The 15,971-nt window shown below is 43.6% G+C and overlaps 1 protein-coding gene across 1 annotated transcript in view; it reads left to right on the forward strand.

The window, feature by feature from the left end:
* The first annotated feature begins 441 nt into the window (after positions 1-441).
* The window catches only part of CYP7B1 (cytochrome P450 family 7 subfamily B member 1), a 207,889-nt gene continuing 192,359 nt past the window's right edge, over positions 442-15,971 (forward strand). Inside the window, exon 1 of the mRNA XM_055431651.2 lies at positions 442-682. Within this exon, the coding sequence (XP_055287626.1) occupies positions 558-682 (125 nt within the window). The 5' untranslated portion in view covers positions 442-557. The remainder of the gene's footprint in view (positions 683-15,971) is intronic.

Below are 15,971 nucleotides of genomic sequence, written 5' to 3' on the forward strand. Positions count from 1 at the left end.
GCAGAGACCAGGCAGGCGGAGGGCGGCGCGGCACGCAGGCACCCCGCGGGATGGACAGGGGCGGGGGTTGGGGGAGGCGTGTGGGGATTTCTATGTGGTCGCGGGGGCCCAAGCGCAGCGGGCACAGTCCCAAACCTCCTCCAGGGCCAGCGCGGCCCCTCCGGCCGGGGGCGCGGGCTAAGGGATGCCAGACGCCAGCGACTCACTTCCAGCTCAAAACTGAAATCCCCTTTTCTCCGGCCATTAGCGGCTCCAGCCGGGGAAATCCTAGCCCCTTCCCCCTCGGCTCTAGCCCTTTTTCCTTCCTACCCCCGGGCGGGGACCGGAGGGGCGGGGGGCGGCGCGTCCCAGAAGCGCCAGGCGGGCGGCGGTGACCGAGCGGGGTGGGCGGGTGCCGGGGGAGGGGAGTCCGGGAACTTTGAGACTCGGCCCACGGTGACACCCAGGCGGCGCCACGGCCTGGCCAGCCTCCTGGCCCTTGCAGAGTCGCGGAGCCGCGCCGCTCGCAGAGAGACCCCGGCTACCCTGATCTGCGCGTAATCGGGACGGCGGAAGACATGAGCGCGGGCATGGGCGGCTTCTGGCCGGAGCCGTGGCTGCCGCGGTCGCTCGGCTCCCCGGGCCTGGCCCTGGCCGCGGCCCTGCTGCTGCTGCTCTTGTGCCTGAGTGCGCGGCGCACCAGGTAAGCGCCCCGCCGACCCCGCGCCTGCCCGGGCCACGCGTGCGTCCTGGGCCCAGCGCGCCCTCAGCCATCCCCGGCGCGCGGGCTCACAATCTGTGGTCACGCCGGCGTCTCTGGGGGTCGGGTGTTAACACAAAGCTTCCCCTGCCTCTTTCTCAGGCACGCGCAGACCGTGTGCAAGCGTGGGCACCGAATTCGAATTCGATTCGCTGCTCCAGGCTCGGTTGTAGTCAGCCCTGGGTTTGCGGTATTACACATAGGTGTCACGCATGGTTTCCAGACACGTTTTGGTGCCTTGCTGCAGTGAGTTGATGCTTTATGGCCTAGCCTGCGAAGTATCTCAGGAGGGGAATTCTGTTTCATTTCATTTTGTTAAAATTTGAGATGTTTTAGGAAAATCCTAGTGTATGGTATGAACAGTACCTCTTGCTGCCTCTCTGGGACTCAGTTTACCACTGGCCGGCATCTTGAAAAAAGAATAGTAACCCCTGGGAATTTTGTGGGTACTTAATGAGCTTGCAGGGGCTTCCCTGGTAGCTCAGCTGGTAAGGAATCTGCGTGCAGTGCAGGAGATCCGGGTTCCATTGCTGGGTGGGGAAGATCCCCAGGAGAAGGGATAGGCTACCCACTTCAGTTTCTTGGGCTTCCCTGGCGGCTCAGACCGTAAAGAATCCGTCTGCGATTGAGGAGACCTGGGTTCGATCCCTGGGTTGGGAATGGTACCCTGAAGGAGGGCATAACAACCCACTCCAGTATTCTTGCCTGGAGAATCCCATGGACAGAGGAGCCTGGTGGTCTGCAGTACATGGGTCCCACAAAGAGTGTGCAAAGAGTTCCACACGACTGATCGACTAAGCACAGCAGTGAGCTTGTAGTGTGTATTTTATACACTTATTCTGTTATTTTTATTAGAACAGAAAAAACAGCATATTAACAACAATAGAACCCAGAAGTGTGTCACTTCATTATCTGATTTGAAAAGGTGAAGGAGAATGGAACATAAAAGCACTCTGAAATCTATTTGTCTATTCTTGCTGAGTCACTTTTTCATACCACCAGGTTCTTCGTAGCTTTTTTTCCTCTCCCTTGTTTTTTGTCTGATCATCTGGGTGGATCTTGGTCAGGTGGGGAAGTTGGGGAGATCAGTGATTTTGTTGGGGACATGTTAGATCAGTAGAGAAGTCTGTTTCTGGTGCTTGGTGGCAAGGTCCAGGGAGGATATTTAATTATAAAAGTCACAAATATGAAAATGGAACATAAAGTCATGAGTAAGATTGGTCACCTTGAAGGAGTGATGAAGAAGCAAGGGTCCCTGGGCATTCTCCTTATTGAAGAGCCAGGCAGAAGAAGATCACCAAAGACTGAGAAGGAGTGGCCAATGGCATGGGAAGAAAACCAAGTGAATGCGGTGTCCTGGAAACTAAATAGAAACATATTTAAACAGGTAAGGGAGTTATCCGTGTCAGAAGCTGCTGAGAAGTCTAGTTTATTGAGGACAAAGGACCATCAGAGTTGATAAGACGCAGAATCCTCCTGCAATGTGGGAGACCTGTGTTCGATCCCTGAGTTGGGAAGATCCTGTGGAGGAGAGCATGGCAACTCACTCCAGTATTCTTGCCTGGAGAATCCCCATGGACAGAGGAGCTGGTAGACTACAGTCCATGGGGTTGCAAAGAGTTGGACACAGCTGAGCAACTAAGCACGGCACACAGCACAACACAGAATTGATAAGAGTGAAACTGAGAGTTGATGGACATCTAGCCTGTTTGAAGTGGATTTAAACACCGTCTGTCCTACAGTAGTAGCTCCTGAGGTTTTATATGCAGATGAGAGTGAAATGTAGTATTATGTTTCATATCTCTTGAGGCAATAATTCCAGTAATTTTATTTAAAGGAATTTCTCCTGGTGAAGTAATCATGAAGGTCCTTAAAGATTTAATTAGCACAGTGCTCATTAGGGCTACTTATAACATGAGACATTAGAAAAAAACTGTTTTCCAAAGAAATAATGTTTTAGTTAAAAAAATTATCGTATATTGGAGTCATAGAAACTTATGTAGCCATGATGAAGACATAGAAATCTACATTCAAGATACAGTAAGTGAACAAACTTACAAAACAGAATATATTCATGTTCATGGTTCAATGACGTCCAGCCAAAGACCACTGGGAACACATTTGTAGTGGAATGAGTTGAATTATTGCTTATCGCTATGAGAAAGAACACACACCATTTGTTCTGGGTAAGAGTGTTGCTGCTGCTGCTTCTAAGTCACGTCAGTTGTGTCCAACTCTGTGCGACCCCATAGACAGCGGCCCACCAGGCTCCCGTCCCTGGGATTCTCCAGGCAAAAACACTGGAGTGGGTTGCCATTTCCTTCTCCAGGGCATGAAAGTGAAAAGTGAAAGTGAAGTTGCTCAGTCATGTCTGACTCTTAGCAACCCCATGGACTGCAGCCTACCAGGCTCCTCCGTCCATGGGATTTCCCAGGCAGGAGTACTGGAGTGGGTTGCCATTGCCTTCTCCAGGATGAGAGTGTTAGAAAAGACCTATTTATGGGATTTGGGTTGTGTTATGTGATTTTGGGGACAGTTCAAGGAAGCAAGGTTTTGCTCTGTTGGTAAGATACTCTCAGATGGTCGAGGCTAGTCTGTGATTGGACACCTTAATAAGTCTCCTTGATGAGGCAAGAGGAATGCATTGAGGCTGAATCAGTAATTAGTGAAAAAGCAACAGACACTAGAATGAGTAATGTTTGGGGATATTTGGTCATTTTATTGATTTAGACAGTGATTTCTGTCAGTATGTAGACATGATTTCTGTCAATATTTAGATGTGATTATGGATTGATCTCATTTTTGACTTTGTAATAGTCATGGACTGGCTTTCTTTGATCACTTAATCAAATGTTTGAGTAATAATGGCTTCATGTTTGGTCAGCAGAAGAGTGAAGTGCCGTAGCTATTGTCAACTGAAGAGAAATGCACAACCTAAAGTTATGAGTTATGTTGTATCCGGAACCTTATGAAAACTATATAGCCTAATAGACAGCCTTTCACATAGCTCCGAGGAACTGTGCCAAAAGGGCAAGGGAGGAACCAGGATATATAGGAGTTTTTGCTGGGGGTGGGGGGCGCGGAAATCCATGTACATCAAAATGTTACTGCTAATCACAAAAAATAGACATCTCAAGTTAATGATTTTAGTTCTTTTCTATGTATGGGAAGGGGCTTTCCAGGTGGTTCACTGGTAAAGAATCCGCCTGCCAAGCAGGAGACTCAGGTTTGATCCTTGGGTGGGGAAGATCTGGAGAAGGAAATGGCAACCAGTCCAGTATTCTTGCCTGGGATATCTCAGACAGAGGAGCTTGGTAGACTATAGTCCATGGAGTCACAAAAGAGTTGGATACCACTGAAGTGACTGAGCATGCATGTACATTCTTATATAAGACTCTTTGTGGGCATATATTTAGTTATTTCTTGGTTTAAAATCCTGAAACCTTTGAGAAGGTTGATGGGTCACATGGTAAAGATTCATAACTGTCTTGGAAAATGCCACTTTTCCAAAGTATACTGTTTGTAACACTTACACCAGTACATACTATACAAGAGTTCCAGTTGCTCTGTATCTTCACCTGTATCAGATGTGGCTGGTCTATTGGTTTATAAACCTAGCTTTCTAGATTCTTTTTTTTTTTTTTTTTATCTAGGGTTTTTTGCTGCACTTAGAAGTAATGGGGAGAAAAGTTTCTGCTCCATTTCCCTGACCAAAAGTCTAGCTTTGCATTTAAAATTGGTTTTCTCTAAGCACTATTTTTCTGGCCTTCAAATTACTCTTTTGAGACATTATCCTCTAGTTTTTAAAAGAAAAAAAAATTTTTTTTTATCTTCTGGCACCTACATTGGTGTTTCTTTTTGATTTTGTTCCTTCCCTTTTTTTTTTTTTGCCTTCTTTTTCTCTCTCTTCATCTCTTTCCCTATCTAGTGATAAATAAAGTTGTTAAATTACTTAAGGAAAGAAGGACAGAGAAGCCAGAGAGATAGAAGAGAAAGTGAACAAAGGGAAGGGAGGGGAAAGCTTTCTAGATTCTCAATGTTTGTCTTCCCCTGAAGAGTGTTGAATTTTGTTTTAGAGTGCAGATGTATTTCACTTGAACTTGGGGAAGCTTAGCTTTATTTTTTTATAAAGTCTATGGGAAGCTCCATATACTGGGAAATCCACTTCCCGTGGGATTGCCAGGGAAATCCAATGGACAGAGGAGCGTGGTGGGCTACAGTCCATGGGGTCGCAAAGAGTTGGACATGACTGAGTGACTAACACACACACATGGAAAGCTCAGGATATTTTCTAAGCATCTTTTCTTTGATAGGATTCAAACCCTAAACTTTGTTCCCCCAGCAGTGGGCAGCACCTGAAACCTCTGCTCAGTTCTTTGAATCTTCCAACTGATTCCTGCCAAAGGGCTCTTTGAAATCTCCTTCACAGATCCACACTTCTGAGTTTGGCCAACAATTTGAGGGGTGATTATATGCATATTTTTCTAGATTTCTCTTCTGGATTTACACCCACTTCCAACCCCAAACTCTGACACCTCGATCAGTAATATTGTAGCATTTTGCTTGAGTTTCAGCTCTCTGTCCCTCTTGCAGATGTATCAGAGGAAATGCTGTGTACCCTGGACCTAATTCATTATGAGTCTCTTCTTTAAGGGGTGATTTCCCTTCAGCATCTGCCTTCTTTTGTTTGTCCTTTAGCACATTTAAAACATTTTTGTTTGTTTGTTTTGTATTTTATTATCTGTGAAAATGTTAGGTTATTTTAAGCTACTTCACCATTTTTGCTGTGTCTGACTCTTTGTGACCCAACAGGCTTCTCTCTGTCCATGGAATTTCCCAGACAAGAATACTGGAGAGGGTTGCCCTTCCTTCTTCAGGGGATCTTCCTGACCCAGGGATTGAACTCACATCTCCTGCATTGGCAGGCAAGTTCTTTACCACTGAGCCACCTGAGAAGTCCTACTTCATCATTAACAAGAACCTAAACCCAGATTTCTAACAGTGATTATATCTAGGTGATTTCTTTTTGTGGGATGATTTTTTATCTCCTATTTTATGCTTATATTTTCAAATTGTCATGATACATATGCCTTTCTTTCATAATACAAAATAAGCAATACATTTAAATAAAACTTTGAAAAATTATTTTAAAATGTTTTAATCATTTTTTCTTTTTCAAAGAACAGCATTCTGGATCAGTGGTAGTGGTAGGATTCTAACTTAGAAGATATGATTTGAGTGGTGCTAGGAAATCCAATTCATTTCCAGAACATCATTAATAACATATGATATATGTTTTTGTCCATTAGCTACCTTTTTAAAAAAATCACTGTTTACTAATAATAGACTTAAATACATATACTTTCCAATATATTTTAGAAGACAACATCATATAAATACAGAGTCTGTGTCGCAAGACAGAGTTGAAAACAAACACATCTGTTATTCTTTTCCTACTTCCCCATCCGCTGTAAAAAGGACAAAAATCAGTCCTACCAAAAAATATAAAATAAATAGAAAATTGTTAAATTGTTTTAAATGAGATAAAAGTGGCTCTAAATATCGTGTTTCCTGAAGAGGACACATGAAACAAAATTAAAAGCTTTATAATCAATAGCGGAAAGTGTTTACAGAAAATGTCATGGGGAGAGGGCAGTAACAGATTTTTTTAAAATTTATTTATTTGATTACGCCAGTCTTAGTTGCAGCATGCAGGATCTTTACATGTGTAACACAAATTTTTTAATCTTACAGTTTGGTATATGAGAAGTCTGAAAATAGGTGTTACTGACTTCAGTCAAGGTGTAGGTAGGCCGCAGTCCTTTTGGTGGATCGACAAGAGAATCCGTCTCCTTCCTTCTCCCAGCTTCTAGAGGCCACCAGAACTCAAATCTCTTTTTTCTGATTCTGACACTCCTTTCTTCTGAGAACCTTTGTGACTACATTGAACCACCCAGGATAATCTTCCCATCTCAAGGTCCTTAATTCAGTCACATTGGCAAAGTCCTTTTTGCCATGTTAGGTAACATATTGAGGTTAGGGATTAAGGATTAAGATATGGACATCTTTGGTTTTAGGGATTAAGACATGGACATCTTTGGGGGACGCTATTCTTCCTATCACAGTGCTCCCTCTGACCTCCAGAGATTTATGTCCATCTTACATGTAAAATATAACCAACCTATTGCAACATCCATAAAATTCTCTACCAATTACAGCATCAAATCAAAGCTCAAAAATCTCATCTAAATTTCATCAGCTTAGAAGTCCCAAGTTTCATTATTTCAATCATCTAAATCAGGTGTGGGCCTCTGGGTATGATCTGTGCTAGGACAAAAATTCCCAAGAACCTTGTGGATCTCCCATGTATGTCGTAGCAATTTACTCCATCAGACAAGAGGCTTTCCTGCAGATATTATATTTTCTGGGTAACCCCGTTTATATTCCTGGCTTCTTCTGAGATGCCTGAGGGGAAACGTGAGTCACGTTCCTAATGTTTTCGATGACTGACTAATTATACATGAATGAACGTGTATGACTGAACATGTCAACCTTTTGACTCTTCCCCTGTGTGCGTGCTAAGTCGCTTCAGTTGTGTTTGAGTCTCTGCGGCCCTCTGGAGTGTATCCTGCCAGGCTCCTCTGTCCATGGGATTCTCCAGGCAAGAATACTGGAGTGGGTTACTGAGCCCTCCTCCAGGGGATCTTACTGACCCAGGGATCGAACCCACATCTCCTGCATTGCAGGGAAGCCCTGATTCTTCCCAGGCACTAATAAAAATTGTCCAGCCACATCCTTGACTTTCCCTTCAGAGCACTCTTTCCTGACAGGGAATCTTCTAGCTTTAGGGTCTCTTGCAATCTGGATAGGCTGAGAATTTTCCCCAAATTAATTTCTGTGTCCTTTGTACAATGCTTAACAGTTTTCCCTTAATCTGTATCTTTCCTCTCACACTTTCATGTAAGCAGCAAGAAGAAACCAGTCTGTCCTTTCAACACTTTGCTTGAAAATCTCCCCAGCTAAATAGCCAAATTCACTGTTTACAAAATCTACTTTCCACATAACTGCAGGACACACTGTGACTAAACTTTCTGTAGCTATATGATTAAGATCCATTTTCTCCCGTTTCCAGTAACAGGTTCCTCATTTCACCTGAGCCCTCAGCAGCAGTGCCCTTAATGTATGTATTTCTACTTATAGTTTATTTGTGACAAAGTAAGTGTTCTTTAAGATAATTGTATCAATATATATTCCTTCTGAGTTCTCACTAGTGGAAATGTTGATATCCATATTTCTCCTTGCCATCTATTCAAGGCGACCAGTTTTTTTTAGAGGAACAAATTATTGATACTTTATTTTTAAACTACTTTATTTATTTATTTATTCATTTATTTTGGCTGCATCACTGAGCATGTGGGATCTTAGTTCCCTGCGCAGGGCTGAAACCCGTGCAACCCTGCAGTGGAGGCTTGGAGTCTTAACCACTGGACCACCAGGGAAGTCCAATCTATGTTTTTCCCATCCTCCTCCTCAAAATTCTTCTAGCCTCCACCCATTGCCCAATTCCAAAGCCACTTCTGTGTTTTTTGGTTTTTGTTTACAGCGGCACATCGCTTCCAGATGTAGTGATGTTAAACAACACAGAGGGACTCTCTCTTAGTCCTAGAGGTCAGAGTCCTACTGGGCTAATATCAAGGAGTCAGCAGAGTGAGACCTTTTGGAGAGTCTAGGGGAGAACACTAGATTCTGAGAACACAACTGAACACGTGCTGGCCGAGAAAAATCTTCAGCTAGAGAAAGACCTCCGAGATTGAGCCCAGGAGAGGACACCTCACTGAATGACATTCTCTGGACGATGTCATAGCGAGTTCCCCTCCTCAACAGGATGTTCAAAGGATCCATAGTCCAGTGACCACTGAATCATCTTCCTCAACAGAAAGTGGAAGTGACAGCTACCACACAGGTAGATATGAGAAGTGAAGTGCACGTTTTGTAAAGCGTGAAGTCGCTTGGAAGACAGTTGGCTTGCACCATCAGGTTTCCTTGGTATTTCCCAGAAACACTTTTCTCCTCGTTGCTATTTAGGAGGAAAAAGGAGAATGAGTTTCCTTCCCTTTTCCATTCTTCTCCCCTAACACATATATCTCCACCCCACCCCACCCACAATGCTCTCATTGGTAAGAAATCCTACTTAAATATTTTAGGATAAATTTTAGTCAATGTAAACAATCTGATTTTTTTTTTAAGTTATAAGATGTCAAGGGTATGTACATAACGAGTTGTTTTGAAATGTGGGTTTGTTGACATCTCTGTAGCACACAAATCAATTATTTCCTCTTTCTAATTACTTAATTACTCCTCAATGAGCCCCTGATGCTCCGGATCCCTCACTGTGTTACCACTGCCAAGAGAATGAGAGGAACTAGGTTGTCATCATTAGTGGATGGTTTTCTTGTTTCTTCCCCTTTTCACTTGACAGAATGAGGGAGAAGGATGTGGGCACCTGAAAGCAGTCATTTTCTACTTGAGAGGATGCTGATTCAGCAGGTGGATTTGTATGACTTTTACATAGGAGGTGATAGGAAGCTCTCCAGGCACATCTGTGACCCTTGACTAATTGACTGATCAGTTAGAGGTTGCTACACTTACCCTTACTAAGCCAAGGAGCTTGGATTGCTTTTACCTTTTGTGACCTTTCAGGCTGCATCACATCTTATTTTGTATCTTTTTAAAAAAGGGTCCTGAAGATAGTGTTCCTACTGTGTGATTAGAGGAACAGCTGAGTTTTGGAAAATGCAGTACTGCGCTGTTTATTTGTGTGTCATTCAAAGAGACTATTCTCTGGGTCTTGGGAAGTTCCAAACTGCTGACAGGATCCACACTGAGGCTTGCTCAACGCTGGAATTACAATTTGCTGATAAATCCTGGCTATCCATTTAAACACGGGTTCTGAACCTCTGGGATCTAATGCCTGATGATCTGAGGTGGAGCTGATGTAATAATAATAGAAATAATGTGCACCATAAATGTCATGCGCTTGTAATGAATCACCCCCAAACCATGCCCCTCCCTGATCTGTGGAAAAACTGTCTTCTGTGAAAGTGGTTCCCTGGTGACAAAAAGGTTGACAACTGCTGCCTTTGAATATTCAGACTTTATGCCAGATCAGCATAAATCTCTTATCATTATCAGAGTGAAATCTTGAATTGCTTACCTTAGTCATGAGGGATAAAATTATGTATGTAAAATCACCCATAGCTAGGTGTTCCCTAATAGTGGAACTTTCTTGTAGAAGAAGTGCAGTGTAAGGCAAGGAGCAAGGCTGTGAAGCCATAATGGATCTGGGTCCAAGATCCTTCTCTACCCAACTAGGATGCTGACTTTTGAGAGGAAGGTAAGGGAAAATGCAAATGAACATACCAGGCTCTGTGCTTAGCTGGTTTTGCACATATTGTCTCATTTAACCTTCCCTACCATTCATGAGATAGCTGTGAAGCTATTTTTTCAGAAGAGATGAACACAATGAGAAATGAACCACACAATGAGAAATGAACCAGTTTGCAGGACTGCCTGGGTAGAACTGGGTTTTTGATTCTAGGTTCATTATAGCTGTGGTAGACAGGCTAATACCTGCTTAATCCCCAAATTGTTCCCACCTTAATCTCTAGAACCTATGACTAAGTCCCTTGCTGCTGCTGCTAAGTCGCTTCAGTTGTGTCCGACTCTGTGCAACCCCATAGACGGCAGCCCACCAGGCTCGCCCGTCCCTGGGATTCTCCAGGCAAGAACACTGGAGTGGGTTGCCATTTCCTTCTCCAATGCATGGAAGTGAAAAGTGAAAGTGAAGTCGCTCAGTCGTGTCCGACTCTTAGCGACCCCATGGACTGTAACTTACCAGGCTCCTCCGTCCATGGGATTTTCCAGGCAAGAGTACTGGAGTGGGGTGCCATTGCCTTCTCCTTGGCAGAGTGGAATGAAGGTTGCTAATCAGCTAAACTTAAAATGGGTGGTGATCCCAAACTATTTGGTGGGCCCAATGCAAGCACAAATTAAAATGGGGAGAGGGAGGCAGGAGGGGAAGTCAGTTGACCATTGCTGCTCTGGAGATGGATTCAGTTCAGTTCAGTTCAGTTCAGTCGCTCAGTCGTGTCCGACTCTCCGCGATCCCATGAATCACAGCACGCCAGGCCTCCCTGTCCATCACCAACTCCCGGAGTTCACTCAAACTCATGTCCACAGAGTCGGTGATGCCATCCAGCCATCTCATTCTCTGTCGTCCCCTTCTCCTCCCGCCCCCAACCTTTCCCAGCATCAGAGTCTTTTCCAGTGAGTCAACTCGTCGCATGAGGTGGCCAAAGTATTACAGTTTCAGCTTTAGCATCAGTCCTTCCAATGAATACCCAGGATTGATCTCCTTTAGAATGGACTGGTTGGATCTCCTTGCAGTACAAGGGACTCCCAAGAGTCTTCTCCAGCACCACAGTTCAAAAGCATCAATTCTTCTAGGAGTGCAAAAGCCAAAAAACGCAGACACCTCTTGAAGCTGGATAAGCAAGGAAATAGATCACCCTGCTAACACTTTGATCTTCACTTGGGGAGAGCCACTTTGGACAACTGGCCTACAGAACCATCTGATAGTAAATTAGTATTGTTTAAGCTACAGATTCAGGGTTCCCAGGGGTGGCAACCCACTCCAGTACTCTTGCCTGGAAAATCCCATGGACGGAGAAGCCTGGTAGGCTGCAGTCCATGGGGTCTCTAAGAGTCGGACACGACTGAGCAACTTCACTTTCACTTTTCACTTTCATGCCCTGGAGAAGGAAATGGCAACCCACTCCAGTGTTCTTGCCTGGAGAATCCCAGGGACGGGGAAGCCTGGTGGGCTGCTGTCTATGGGGTTGCACAGAGTCGGACACGACTGAAGCAATTTAGCACCAGCAGCAGCAGCAGGTGGTGGTAGTGGTAAAGAACCCACCTGCCAATGCAGGAAGTGACATGGGTTCGATCCCTAGGTTGGGAAGATCCCCTGGGGCAGAGCATGTCAACCCACTCCAGTATTCTTGCCTGGAGAATCCCATGGACAGAGGAGCCTGGTGGGTTACAGCAATGGGGTTGCAAAGAGTAAGACATGACTAAAGTGACTTAGCTTACTCACGTGCAACCCACAGCTTCATGCTAATTTGTTATAGTGGCCCTAGAAAGCTAACATTGCAGCTTCTTGCAAGGAAGTTCAGAGGGCAGAAAAGACTGGAACTGGGGTCACTTTTCTGGTTGCCCATGAGGAACAGGATAGAAGGTAAAGATTTAAAAATACTATCAGGCTTCTTTGATGATCTGTTGGTTAAGAGTCTGCCTACCAATCCAGGAGACACGGGTTCCATCACTGGTCTGGGAAGACCCCACATGCTTCGGAGCAACTAAGCCTGTGCCCTGCAGCTACTGAAGCCCATGTGCCTAGAATCTGTGCTCCCCAACAAGAGAAGCCACGACAATGAGAAATCTGCCCATCACAACTAGAGAGTAGCCCCCACTTGACACAACTAGAGAAAAGCTCTCAAGCACCACAACTTCATCTCTCACATCAACGAAGACCCATTGCAACCAAAAATAAATACATCTTAAAAAAAAAACTTAAAAAAAATACTCAGTCTTTGCTAATACATAACAATTGGAGATTACCATGAGCTATTCATTGATATTTCTCTTCCTTATCTATCAATTCACTAGTGAGGTTTATTGTGTATCTGTGTAACTCCATGTATCTTTTAAATATATATATTTTTTAATCCAAATTTACTTTCTGTATTGAAACCACTCAGCAGAAAGGCCTGAAGCCCAGAGTGTTGGTTATGGGCTGGCCTGGCCTCCTGATCCTTGATGCCAGGAAGGGTGGATGCAGGCAGGAGGGCTCCACAGCACTCCTGCAGACACGGTTAGGCACACCAGTCATCAAAAGCAGAGAATAAACTAAAAACAAAACACACTCAGTAGGTTTCTTCCTGAAGTTTCCGGAGTTTCTGGACCTTCAAAGTCCCAACCTTCAAAGCCAGGAACAAGGGATTAAAAACACCCTTCACCTCCACCAGTGCCAACGGCAACCCAGTTTAAATTAAAAAATAAGGGAGTATATGTCTTAAATTCTCTTTAAAAATCACACAAGTTGTAAATGTATATATTTTTCTTTAACATAAAAGTTTACAATGTCTGCTAAAATAAAGGCTCAGGAAGAATGGTTTCCAAAAAAAGGAAGAAAAAGCTGAAGTTATGAATTAAAGTTGAATTTTTTTAATCCTGTTGTTGCACCGGTGACTTTTTAAAATGTATGCTGATAGGTTGTTGCTGTTTAGTCGCTAAGTCATGTCCAACTCTCTTTGTGACCGCCATCGATTGTAGCCTGCTAGGCTCCTCTGTCCATGGGATTCTCCAGGCAAGAATACTGGAGTGAGTTGTCATTTCCTCCTTCAGGGGATCTTCCTGACCCAGGGATCAAATCGGGGTCTTCTGCATTGGCAGGCGGATTCTTTACCACTGAGCTACCAGGGGACCCCACTGATAGGTTAAAGAAAGGAAAATATTTTTTGAAAGTGTGTTGCCGACTGGGGGCACTGAGGTTCATTCCTGTTTGCTGCTACCCATGGCCTGGAGGAGAAAGCAAAGGGAGAATCTGGGGGAGCTGAAGGGACCTGGGTGGCAGGATGCTGTATATTCCTGGTTTTCCCCAAATTGAGTGGAACAGAGAGCGCCATCAGCTGCAGAAGAAAGATTAATGGCTTCTTGGAGAAGAATATTTTTGTACTTTATCCAAAGTAAAACCCCATTGAAACAACTTCAGATTACTGTTCTGTGAAAGGCAAAGGACAAAATTATAGAAAGCTCTTTGCTGAGTAAGAGAAGGTGACATCTATTATATCATGCGTTTTTATGGCCCAAGTGCTCATTTTTATGGCTTTGGCATTTTTTTTCAACAATGAAGTATTTGGGATTGGATCTTTTTTTTTTTTTTTTTTTGGTCTATAGCAAAGTGGAGAGGATTCATTAAGTCTGTAATTGCTTAATACAAAAATTAATAGAAATTTTATTAAAAGTACAATCATAACAGGATTTAAGTCCATTGTCATTTCTCTTCGTAACTTTATCCTAAATAATTGATAATAATGAAGAAGAAACTTTGAAAGCTTGACTTTAGTTTTTGCACGAAGCACAATATCTGACACCGAATAGGTCCTCAGTCAATACTTATTATAATAAAGGATGAGGGAATGGGTTTGGTGCAGTAATTGTTCTTTATTTCAGTATAACTATTTTACAGTCATAGGTATTGATATCAAAGCATACAAACTATATACAAAAATGATAAATGTCATGTGTCAATTTTTCTGCAACTTTAATAAAATAATTTCATAACCAAGTGCTTACCTAGCATGAGTATTTATAAATGGAGAACATATATTGGTGCAATGATAATTTTTAAAATTTGATTTATTTATTTTTGGTTGTTCTGGGCCTTCATTGCTTTGTACAGGTTTTCCCTAGTTGTAGCAAGTAGGGGCTACTCTTCATTGTGGTGCACAGGCTTCTCATTGTGGCGGCCTCTCTTGTGGAGCAGGGGTTCTAGATTACAGGCTCAGTAATAGTGGTGCATGGGTTTAGTTGCTCCTCAGCTTGTGGGATCTTCCTGGATCAAGGATTGAAGCCCTGTCTCCAGCATTGGCAGGTGGATTCTTTACCATTGGACCAGCAGGGAAGTCCACAGGATTATTTGATTATTCTTTATTGTAAACCTAACTGAAACCATAGCAACTAGAGTGCAGTCAATTCCTAAGATTTCCTGGTTCTGAAAATTCAGAACTTAAAAATACGTATTGTTAACTTCCAGGTCTAGGCACTGGATTTGTATAACTGTGCTTATGGTTCCTCTCCCCTCTGTTGGTGAATAGTGTGCTTTGTTGGACAAATCAGAGCTTGTTTGTGAAAGAGCAGAGACTGATTTGGGTTAATCTTCACACACATTTTGGTCTTTAGTACCCTGATCGCTAATAATGGTGGGCTGATTACTTGTAAATATTAGAGACCAGGTTTTCTGTTTGAAAATCAGCATTGCCCTGGTGAAAGCTCTGCTTTGTATCAGCTGCTCTTTAGAAGTCTGGTTCCCAAACCACTGTATTCCAGAAGACGGGCAGGTGGTTGTTTGGTCACGTCTAGTCGTGATCCATCGTTTCGGCAGGGCTGTACTTTCGGGGCAGGAAGTGAAGGGATTAACATCTTTGGATAATAGACAGTTACTCAGCAGTGGCCACAGGACTGGAAGAGGTCAGTCTTCATTCCAATCCCAAAGAAAGGCAATGCCAAAGAATGCTCAAACTACCGCACAGTTGCACTCATCTCACACGCTAGTAAAGTCATGCTCAAAATTCTCCAAGCCAGGCTTCAGCAGTATGTAAACCGTGAACTCCCAGATGTTCAAGCAGGTTTTAGAAAAGGCAGAGGCACCAGAGATCAAATTGCCAACATCCGCTGGATCATGGAGAAAGCAAGAGAGTTCCAGAAAAACATCTATTTCTGCTTCATTGACTATGCCAAAGCCTTTGACTGTGTGGATCACAATAAACTGTGGAACATTCTGAAAGAGATGGGAATCCCAGACCACCTGACCTGCCTCTTGAGAAACCTGTATGCAGGTCAGGAAGCAACAGTTAGAACTGGACATGGAACAACAGACTGGTTCCAAGTAGGAAAAGGTGTACGTCAAGGTTGTATATTGTCACCCTGCTTATTTAACTTATATGCAGAGTACATCATGAGGAACTCTGGGCTGGAAGAAGCACAAGCTGGAATCAAGATTGCTGGGAGAAATATCAATAACCTCAGATATGCAGATGACACTACCCTTATGGCAGAAAGTGAAGAGGAACTCAAAAGCCTCTTGATGAAAGTGAAAGAGGAGAGTGAAAAGGTTGGCTTGAAGCTCAACATTCAGAAAACAAAGATCATGGCATCTGGTCCCATCACTTCATGGGAAATAGATGGAAAAACAGTGGAAACAGTGTCAGACTTTATCTTTTGGGGCTCCAAAATCACTGCAGATGCTGATTGCAGCCATGAAATTAAAAGACGCTTGCTCCTTGGAAGGAAAGTTATGACCAACCTTGATAGTATATTAAAAAGCAGAGACATTACTTTGCCAACCAAGGTCCGTCTAGTCAAGGCAATGGTTTTTCCCGTGGTCATGTAT

Source organism: Moschus berezovskii, chromosome 16 (assembly GCF_049115385.1).
Source record: "Moschus berezovskii isolate FMDL1 chromosome 16, NW_MosBer_1.0, whole genome shotgun sequence".
Classification (NCBI taxonomy): Eukaryota; Metazoa; Chordata; class Mammalia; order Artiodactyla; family Moschidae; genus Moschus; species Moschus berezovskii.